The following is an 11,136-nucleotide window of genomic DNA, read 5'->3' on the forward strand; positions in this document are numbered from 1 at the left end:
ATGTTTTGTAAGCAGCCAGAGCAATGGAGAAGTGAAGGAACTTGACTCGGTGATTTCTTGTATTTTTACTAATCCATCTATTTTAGTATTTCAGACACCTCTTAAAAGGAGCAGAGTCCCCAGTCCGCAATTCAAGGACTAATAGGTAGGTGTATTAAATCTTTTATTTTCATTGACAGTTTTAAAACATTTGCTTTGAATGTTCTCTTAAATCAGGGGTATCATCTCATGTGGCAGACAGACCCCTCCCCTTCCCCCAGCATACCCGATCCATGGCTGTTCCAACTGGTCTGGGGTGCTGCACATGCTGGTCACATGAATTTACTTGAATCTAAGATGACTTTGAATTTAAGACCTCCCAATAATTAGATTCTATCCATGGAAAATTACAAATTTCTTTCAATTTTCCATGGATAGAATTTAATTATTGGGAGGTTGTCTTAAATGATCTCCTTGACCACTATGGTGGGGAAAGCAGTAGCAAAGGAGGCAGACAGCCTGATCTTTGTCCTTTTCCCCCTACCTGCCCCCTTGCCATTTGCCCACTTGTGCCTGCCCCTGCACCTTCTGCTGTTGTCCTGGCTAATAACAGTAGCAGGGGGAGCCCCAGAGCAGCTCATGACCTGTTCTTGCTCTGCACTGCAAGGAGCAGCTGTCCAGGGAACCCAGCTTAGCCAGGGACAGTGGCAGCAGCTTATTTCCTCTTGGCTTGCCCTATGCTTAAGACCAGCAGGTGTGGGCAATTATTTCGGCTGAAGGCCTGCTTAATGAGTTTTGGTCTGTTGAGGGCCTCGTGGGTAGCCCTGCCCGTTGATAGGTGCCGTCCCCCATGGTCACCATCTTGGCATTGGAAGTCCCACCCCTGACCTTTGCCACTGGATGTCCCTCCCTTTGCCCTGAGAAGTACTCCTTTTGGGAGGGGGGTTATCTGAACCAGGAAAAAAACAAATCATATACTAGAAGTCAAACATTTACTATAACATATTTTAATTCTGTTAAAAAAAAAAATACTTCGTCATCATTTTTGTTTTGTGTAGTGTGTATATATAGAGGTGACTGCCTAATAGGTCAAAGAAGTCTTATTCTTGTATTTTGTGCGTGGGGTGTAGTTGTGGAGGGTGTTTGAGGCGGGGTTGGGTTGGTGGGATGTGAGGAAGGGTATGATGGGTGTGGGGACCCTCCCACACCCTCTCCCCCATAGCACACAGCTCCCGCTGCCTGCGGCAGTAGGCAGGGGCCCTCCAGGTGCCTATCAGCATGCAGCTCCAGCTAGAACTACATTTGACAGCAAGGAGTGCAGCCTGGCTCTTGCAGGGCACTTCCCGCTCCACACATGCAGCTCCTGGCACTTGTGTGCCCCCCCGTGTGCTGGAGCTGGCTGCCATCATGTAAGCAGGAGGCAGGGCTCCCCACCACTTCCGGCAGAGTCCCAGAAGCTGCACATGGTGGAATAGGCAGCTGTCTCCATCACAAGGGGCTTTCCCTGGTGGCATGCAAGTGCTGGGAGCTGCACTTGTGCGGTGGGCCAGCCTGCACCATGTGCAGTATTGGTCAGAGCTGTGCACCGCCAAGCTACAGTGTCACGAGTGCCCCAAGGGCCCCTGCCTGCTGCTGCCACTGGCAGTGAGAGCTGTGTGCCTTAGAAGGGAGTGTGCAGGGGGATCCCAACACCCTTCCTCAGACCCACACCCTGCCCACCTGAGCTCCGTGTTCCCGCTACCCCCCTGAGCACAAGCTCCGCCAGCCTCAGACCCATGCTCCCTAGCCCTGCCCAGCTACAGCCCCCAACTGCCCCGCCACAGCTCCCACTCCTGTTTCCCTACTTACTGCCCAGAGCAAGCACTGCAGCAGGGAGACGAGGAGAAGCTGTTGGAGGCCAGGAAAGCTAAGCGGGTACCTCAGCAGCTACAGCAGTGACAGCAGCAGCCCTGCCTGGAAGCTGCGTGCTGACTGGGCTGGGCTCTTCTGCGCACCAGGGTGGGAGCAAGGCACACGGGCTGTGTGGGGTACGGTTAATTGTTGGACACCCGCAGGCTGGATGGAATTGCCTGGCAGGCCAGATTCAGCCCATGGGCTGTATTTTGCCTGCCTCTGGTCTCGAGGGTTATCTTTGAACTGGTGCTGTTCTATACAACTAGAATACCAGCCATCTCATAGAATACTACTAGAATAGAATGCCAGGCAACTTTCCACTCTCGTGGATTTTCCATTTGAATCAGTGATGTCATGTTCTGTGGTGTGTTTGTTAGTGAAGACGGCCTTCTTGATTTTTCTTTGCTATTGTCAGAGCAGTTTGAGTTAATCCATGCCATAATGGTATTTTGCCCCATCATAGTTTCATCTGGAGAAGATAGCAGTAAGAATACACGTTAGGTTCCTTCTTGAACAGTTTTTTACCTGCACCAAAGTTTCATAGATTGTAGAGTCAGAAGGGACCACAATGGATCATCGTGTCCGACCCCCTACCCCTGGCAGGAAAGAGGACCAAGGTCAGATGACCTCAGCCAGGTGACTATCAAGTTCCCAAAATTTCTTATTGCCATACCCCTTCCAGATTTTACCGGCTGCCCATGTACCCCTACCAGCATACTTTACCCCTTTAAATCCCAATTATAATAATGAAAAATTAAATCTGCCATTACACAATTTCTCCCCTGTACCCTGCAGAGATGTCTTGCATACCCCAGGAGTATGTGTACCACAGTTTGGGAACCCCTGACCTACACCAATAAATCTCTTGTCACATCACCTGGAAATTTTGAAATTCTGTGGTGGGGATATGTGGCAGGGAGCCACACATCTATCTGAGCCAAAACACTCTAAACTGGAGTAGAATATGGAGCACTTCAAAAGTTTGCCTGAATGGGCTTGCTCTAGAGTCATTCTCAATAGAATGTGCATGTGGTCAATCACTTGAAGAAAGTGAAGTTACTTTACAGCAATCATTTTTTTTTTAAAGATGTTGTCCAGTATAGTAGGTACACTCTGCCCTTTTATGTCCTTAGTCAAAAGTGCAAGAATTGGTAGGGTGCGATGTGTTTCTGAATGCTGCTGACATGAATTGAATAGGCACTTACTGTGGGATGTGCAGTTGGACAATGGATCTCAAAGAACTAGTTATTGCTCAGTAACTTCCTTTCCTTTGCTAGAGAGCACTGTGGGGAAACTAAAAGAGAAGAATGGCTCTGGGCAATGCTTGACTTGCATCATAAGATGTACTAGACAAACACAGTTAAAGTTTCATTTTATGAATCAGATTATTAGTTTTCACAAGAAACTATCTAAGTTAAAGCTCAGAGGGCATAACTATTAAAGAGTTATGGTAAGGATATTCCTTATGATCATTACTGAATTAAAGCTCAATAACTACTGTTTCCCCTCTAAGACTGAATGCCAGAATGTTCTGAATCTCTTATTTCCCCATTTATGCTACTTACATGCTACTAAGCTGAATCTATTTCAGGCTTCACAATTAAAGATTTCACTGTTAAAGAACAATATGAGATGTTAAACTGTTGCTGGGGGGGGGGTTGTTTTTTTGTTTTTGTTTTTTTTTAATAATTCTAAAGAGGAAATGTGGAAACTTGGATCCTACAAACTTTTTTTTTTTCTTTTTACCCATGCTGGCTCTTCAGTATGGTAGTTTCCATGTACCAGAAACCAACTGTGGTCTCTATAGTAATATTGGTTATTACTATATTTAACTTGAGTTTGGTTGAGCTTGATCATAATTATTGTATTGTGCAGAGGAGCAGACTAGATGGTGAAATGGTCCCTTCAGTTGTTAAAAATCTATGCAAGAGCCATTTACATTTTCAGACTTCTTCACAAAATACATTTTGTGCTTTATAAAAGTAAATGCCTGAGGTTTTCCTAGAGCTTTGGTTAAAGAATCTGACCTGTATGAATTTCCTACCTGGATTACAGCCTAGCAGTGTAATTTTGAACATTTGCACATGTTTAGTTTTAAGAACGAGAGTAATCCCTTTGTGTTTAACAGAAGCTATTCATTTGTGTAATTTCAAGCACATGCTTAAATGTTCTCAAGACTGGGTTTTTTAAAATCATTGAATATGATGATTTTTCTCCCCCTGTTCCCTTTAGTACATTTTGATATTAACATTCTACTTTTGGAAGGTATCAGTATGTAAATCTTTCAGTTTGTAGAGACTATCATAAATGCACCAGTATCCATGCTAGTGGATACAGTGAAGGATCTAGACAGGTTTTGCTTGAAATAAGTTTGTGGCTTTCTTTGGGACTTTATTCTTTTGGGCTTGTGGTGTAATTTCATGTGCCTGTTGTTGCAGAGGTAGCCTGAGTTTCGATGATTTTCGGTAAGTCAAATTACCATGCTGTAATTGTTGCCTGTTAATGCTGGACTGCTTCTATCATGACCATATCATACTGCCTTTAACAGCCATAAACTGACCATTTTGTTTTTAAACGTATATGAAAATGTGTTTTCTGAACTAAATTAATTTTAAAAATGCACAATTTTCCTTTCTTGCAAATTTCAGCTTCTCAAACTTTCCCCTTTCTGCAACTCTCTCTCTCTCTCTCTCTCTCTCTCTCTCTCTTCCCCCCCCCCCCCCCCCCCCAACTTGCCCCTGTTCAGGCTGTGTGTTCACCATCTCAAGTCCTTTGTCCAAGTCCCATGTTCTTCACTCAACTAATAGTTTCCACAGGTTTCTCATTCTAGTCAGTCTCTTCAACCAGTTATAATCCCCTTTCATGGCTCCTCATTTGGTTTCTTTTGTGCTTCCTTCACAGCTTCCTAGCTCCTAGTTGTCTTTCTGAGGTTCTTCATTCAGTCTCTCTCTCAGCCCTGTTTCCTTGTTTCAAATTGCCCTTCCATTCTGTTCTGCACTCTTGGGCTCCTTGTTCAAGTTATTCTCTCCCACCTTCATGCCAGATATTAAGCTCTTGCCCCAGGTCAGGGGAGAGGAGGGGATATCAACTTTCCAAGAAGCTGTTAATATTGACTTTGATACTAGCACAAACATATATGTTGTTCTTCTCAAGCAGATAAACTGTTTTGGAGCATAGGATCATAGAAAAGGAGGACTGGAAGGGACCTCATGAGGCTATCTAGTTCAGTCCCCTGGTCAAGGCAGGATCATGCTTAACTAAACCATCTCAGCCAAGTGTCTGTCTAACCTGCTCTTGAGAACGTCTAAGGATGGAGATTCCACAACTTTTCTAGGTAGTTTATTCCAGTATTTGACCACCCTTATAGTCAGAAACTTCTTCCTATTTCCTCTGCTGCAGGTATAGTCCATTGATCTCAGTCCTGCCCCCTGTAGCCACAAAGAAAAGTCTATCTTCATCTTGTTTGTAATCACACTTCAGGTATTTGAAAGCTGTAATTAAATCCCCCTGTCTTAATTAAATCCCCCTTCCCTCTTTTTCAGACTAAATAATCCTAGTTGTTTCAGCCTTTTGTAATAAGCCATGATTCTTGGGTCTAATAGTTTTTTTTTCTCTCTGTTGAACTCTCCAGTCTGTCCACTTCGTTTTTAAAGTATGGGGCCCAGAACTGGACATAATAATCCAGGTGAGGCCTCAGCACTACCAAATATAATGGAAAAATGGCTTCCCTTGATTTGCAAGAAACTCTGTTAATGCACCCCAATATACTGGGTGTTTTTAATGTGTCTTTTTTGGGGGGGTTGCTTTTTGCAACAAGTGCACAGTGTTCATCCATTCAGTGTAATATGCTGGGTTCTTTTTTCCATGCTGTAGTCTAGCTAATTCTTTACCAGTCTATTCATGAAGGACATTTTTCTGTCCGAAGTGCAGGACTTTGCACTTGTCCTTGTTGAATTTCATCTGATTGATTGTGGATCACTTTTCCAGTTTATCCAGGTCAGTCTGGATTTTAGCCCCACACTCCAGAGTGTCTGCAGCTCTACCCAACTTGATGTCATCTGCAGATTTGCTAAACGTGCACTCCCATTGTCCAAATCATTAATTAAGATGTTCAATGTTACTAGATCCTGGGGATTCTTCATTGAGTACAGTGATGCAACCAGTCTTGAATCAATCCACCTTATACTACTTTCTTCTAGTCCATGTTTGCTTCTCCTTCTCTCTCTTAAGGTGGGCACTATATGTGCCCATTTCTAGTCATCTGGAGCCTCAGCGGACCTGCACAAGTTCTCAAAGAGATGGCTCTGATATTACCTCAGCCAGTTCCTTCGGTACCAGAGGGTGCATCCCATTCCCATCTGGTCCTGCAGAATTGAAAGCATCAAGCTTCTCTAAGTAATCTCTAAACTGTTATTTTCTAGGTACACACCAGCATAGAAATATCTCAATCCAATTGGTTAAAGTTTGGCTCAGTAGTAAACTTGGCTAAATTGTAAATGATAAAAATTGGGGTTGTTGTATGTGAGGGCATCATAGTATCATCATAGTGCTTATGGTTTATGGCAAGGTTGGCAAACGGATGCCTTTCCTCAAATGGGAAATGACAGTGACTTAAAGGTGAGAAACAGAAATGGCTTGGAGGAACAATCAAGTGATTTGTTCAGTTTTAGAATATTTATTGTGTGTGCACATGTACACGGTAGTTATGATCAGGAAATATTGAAAGCAAACATTCAAGTCCCCCCTAACAAGAAAAAGCTTTCAGAGTTGACAGTTGATGCTATTGGCAGTATTGCTTTTTAGATGATGAAACTGCTTTGTCAGATCTTAACTGCTCTGCTTTCCCGAGTGGCTTGTAAATAAATAAATCAGAATTAAAAAAAAATAGAGAACTGATTAACCATTGGATGCATTTGTTTTGCTAAACTGTGCATTTCATCTTTGAATCCCAAACAGTCTCTCTGCCTCTTTAGAGTTCTGTGGTTTACTTTCCTGATTTGTATATTCCACATCAAAAAGTTTTAAAAGGACTTTAGAAAATTATGCACTAGGGACACTCTTTAATCTTCCTGGTGGAATTCTATATAAACTATTTCATTTGTACTTCTTCTGTTAAAAAATAACCATTCCTTGTCAGGTCTGGGTAAAGGCAGTATGCGTGGTAAGCATGCATTGATGTGCAGTGTGTGTCAAAATGCTAAAACACGTGACTTGAATGAGATGTGCACTTGATGTCTAACATTTGTCCATTTTTATTTAAAGTTGCGAACTTTTGCTCTTAAGATTTTAAACCTCATATCAAGCTTTTATTTCTTTTATTTCTAGGACAGGTTGCCTCCTTAAGCCAAATTTTCAGTTGGGTCTGTTTTCTTTCCTGTTCAGTCAGTTTTAACCTTCCATGTTGGCTTTTGCCACCTTTTGGCTTTTTGACTTCTCTCCTTGCTGTTTTAAAGTCATCATAGTCTGTCTTGCATCACATGTGCCCACAACCGCTTGGATGTTTATAGAAAAATTAAACAGCATGCTTAGATGTGCAGCAGTTAGCAAATATGGACTAATGCTTTGTCTGAAATGGTGGTGCTGCCACAAGCACTAAGAAAGGTCATACACGCTACCTCCATTTCTATAATTCTTTTAGTTAGAAAAGTTATCTTATGAAGTTAGTGCTCTGTGTTTTGTTACTGTAATGCTATAATGAGAACATCACTGTTAGCTTATGATTGAAGTCCATTGTTCCACATATTGTTCAAATCTTGTCTTTTAATTTTTTTTCTTACCTCAGGGGGCAGTTAGCTGGTCAGTAAATCTTAAAATGCAATGGACAGTAAACTTAAAATGCTAAAGTGAAAATGCTCATAACACTTGCCTCCTTTGTACCGTTGCTTGATCTTATCCCAAATATATGTAGTGGCTTTTTATCTACAATTTTGATTTGCCATATACTGTGAGCTCTGGTTTGTATAATCCTCAGGACCACACAGAAAAGAGGAGAAACATTTGCAATAAGCAGAATAGGCAGCAAAATTAAAGGTGTATTCAAGAGTACTACAATGGAAGGAGCTATTCTGCCTAACTATGGGTTAGCTGAAGGAGAAGATGATTTTGTGAGTAAAAAGTTTACATTTTTCCTAAATTTTGTTTGTGGGAGATGGGGTTTATTTTTTTTCTGCTGTCTGCCAGCATCTTTAAATGCTTCAAGTTTCTGTCCCTTTTGTTCTTCCCTTTCTTCTGTTCAGGCATTTTTCCTGTTTCTTTCTGTTTTTTACTAATTATTTACTTACTCTGAAAAGAATTTTAAAGCACTTCCTTGGTTATTGTTAATTCTGAGTTAATTGTTAGTGGGGAGTAAATAATTGAAACTTAACGTCTTCCTTAAAAAATTACCTATCTGAGGTGTTTTAGTAGGTTTCTGTTGTGCCCTGAAATAAAAGATTTTGTAACTATTTAGATGGGTTTTCCTGTGATTCTAGATTTAAATTGGATATTTATGTATTAATATCCTGCTTTTTTTTTCTCATCCTCAAAATATTGAAGTATAGCATGTTTTATTAGCAATTCAAGTGAAATCAATACAGCTGTGTGCGTGTGCATGTGTGTGTTTCTTTTTTTCAATACCAGTGGCCTATTCCTGATTTTGGTAATACTTACTAATACAAGCAAATAAAGATAAAATTATAAAAATCAGATTTGAGAATTCTTAACTGCATACGAGTAATGTTCCCTCCTATGTCTGACCCTCTGCTGATCACTCAGGAATGTAGTGATTTGAGTGGGGTTACAATGCTGTATCAAAGTTAATTGATAAAAGATTAGCACCATTTTGTGCAGCCTTTGGTGGGAGGTATGGGATATTACCCAGAGGTTTTCAGAAGACTTAAGATGCCTCAGTAGTAAATGTTTTCAAATATTTACTGTCTTAAAGGATTGTTTGCTTTTTGTGAGGATCACATGTTCTATTAAGCTGTGTACAATTCAAATGTCATATTAGTCGGACTTCAGCTCAGGAGTGGCACCACCTAATTTGCATGCAAGTTACAAAATAGTAATAAATGTCCTTTGTATTCTAGAATAGAGCCTTCATTTATATTTAATAATTCCCGTTCTGGGTGAAACTGAGTTAATTGGATTTGTTATAGTGTTTATGGTTTAAAATACTGCTTCACACTCATCAGACTTAAAACTGTTTTATGGTGAAGTTCCATCTTAGTGATCATATATACAAAAGAGCAGATTGAACATGTCCTAGATCCTTAGTTATCTTGGAAGTCTGTCAAAAGAGCCTCAAAAGTAGATATGGTTATGTAGGAGAAGTTGTCATTCTTGGGGTAAGTTAGGCCTATTTAACACGCAAGACAAGTACTTAACCCATTTATAGATGTTCTCCAGGAGAGGACACTTGTAGATGTGCTTCAGGAGGCAGGGGAAGGGGCACTTTAATTATAGTAGACCACTCTAATTGAAGCACCCAAAGCAACATGTGCATCAGCATCCCTGCGCTTAAAAATGATGGCAAGGGTGCTTTAACCAAAGCTTGTCAAATGAGCTTTAGCTAAAGCACCTCCACCTCCATTTTTCAGCATGAGGCTGCTAATACATGTGATGCTGGAGTGTGTTAATTACCATTATTTAGTTACCAATTAATTGAGTATGCTCTGATGTGTTGTAATTACAGTGTGTTGGAGCAGCCTCTCTGCATGTTTATAAGTGCCCTTAGACAATAGCTGAATGGCTAAACCAAGCGATAGTGACAAACTTTTAAAGTATCAAAATATAGAATGTACCTGTCCATTTGCTGCAGTTATCTAAAAGGATTAAACAGAATTAAGTAATCAAGCTGTTCCTAGTACTAAACAAGATAATCCAAGGATGTTTTGTAAACAAATTAAAGTTAATTCTGTATTAATAGGAAAATACCAGAACATGTTTTAGTTTTTGAATAAATGTATGCTTGGCACACAAGTGGCTAGCAAGTGCATAATCAGAAAATGCATCTATGCTCGACTTGTGTGTGTTAACTCATGATTGGATTACTTGAGAAATAATATATGTATAAAAGTTCCCCAATTTTGAAAGAGTTTTTATACCATTCCATCTGTCAGTTTGACTGACAGTGAGTAGATGCTGTTCAGGTTTATACATAGGCGGCTGAAGTGGGGGGCTAATTGGGCTTAACCCCCACCCCAAATGTGGGGCAGCGGTAGGGCTGTAAGGTAGTCCAGGCATGGATTTCCGTCAGCTGCAGCAGGGGTGAGGAAGGGTGCACACAGCAGTGAAGGAGGGGGTGAGACTGGGGCTGGGGCAGGTGCTGCACAGCTGGGGTAGGGTGCGGGACTGAGTCATGAGTAGCTAGTCTGGGAGGCACAGCTCCTGCTGCTACAAGCACCCTGGGAGGCATGGGGGGGGGTGTGGTGTGAGGACAGGCTGCCACTGTGGGCTGGGGCTGCACCGGACTCTTCCTGGTTGAGGGTGGGGGCTGTGTTCAGGGCAGGTGGTGGGATTAGGAGGGGGGCTGCAGCCATCCCAAACTTGCCATAGCCACCCCAAGTGCAGCCCCTCCCCAGCTGGGAAGAACCTAGTGCCACCCCCCAAGACCTGGCCTGCAATAGCAGCCCACCACACTCCATGTGCAGATCCAGGGCACAAGGGCCCCCATGCTCTCCTGGGGTGCATGAGGAGGTGCAACCCCCTCTCTGCCGGGCACCCCCCAGGTAAGCCACACATGGCTCCACCCTGTGTCCTGCCCTGGCTGTGCAGGGCCTGCCCCAGCCCCACTCCCTCCCTCACTTCTGGTGGGGGTGGGGCCGATTGAGGCCCCAGAGGTGAGGGAGTGGGGGGGGGGGGGGTGCGGGGCAGATCGAGGCCCCAGTGGTGAGGGAGGGAGTAGGGTGCATGGGGTGAAAGTGGGTGCTGCTGTGCATTGTGCTTTGCTCCCTGCTGCAGCTGCCCTGTGCCCCCTGCCCACCCGGCAGTGGGACACACGTGGCATTGCACGATCTCAGGGCAGCGGGGCTCAAAGTGCAGTGTGCACTGGCAGCCACCTCAACCCCGTACACCGATCGGGGCGGGGGGCATGTCCCCCTTGGGTCCTCTGCTTGCTTCACCACCTGGTCCGGCCAGGGCCTCACTCAGCCTAGTTGCTGCTCTTACCTGTGCCCTGCTCCCTCCCTCACCACTGGGGCCTCAGTCTGCCCCCCACACACCCCCAATGGCCTTTCCCCCACAGACTTACCTGCTTACCAGACTTGCGTGCATGCCTTCAGCGCC

At 43.3% G+C, this 11,136-nt stretch overlaps 1 protein-coding gene across 9 annotated transcripts in view; it reads left to right on the plus strand.

Moving 5' to 3' along the window:
• The window catches only part of SNX14 (sorting nexin 14), a 97,503-nt gene that overhangs the window by 40,616 nt on the left and 45,751 nt on the right, over positions 1 to 11,136 (plus strand). For 7 of the 9 annotated variants that reach the window (XM_025208213.1, XM_006027108.3, XM_025208211.1 and 4 more), the window contains exons 15-17: positions 87 to 145; positions 4,311 to 4,337; positions 7,844 to 7,976. In XM_025208213.1, the coding sequence (XP_025063998.1) occupies positions 87 to 145; positions 4,311 to 4,337; positions 7,844 to 7,976 (219 nt within the window). The remainder of the gene's footprint in view (positions 1 to 86; positions 146 to 4,310; positions 4,338 to 7,843; positions 7,977 to 11,136) is intronic. The other 2 variants (XM_014521543.2, XM_014521542.1) reach the window with 1 other exon arrangement.

Source organism: Alligator sinensis, unplaced genomic scaffold (assembly GCF_000455745.1).
Source record: "Alligator sinensis unplaced genomic scaffold, ASM45574v1 scaffold55_1, whole genome shotgun sequence".
Classification (NCBI taxonomy): domain Eukaryota; kingdom Metazoa; phylum Chordata; order Crocodylia; family Alligatoridae; genus Alligator; species Alligator sinensis.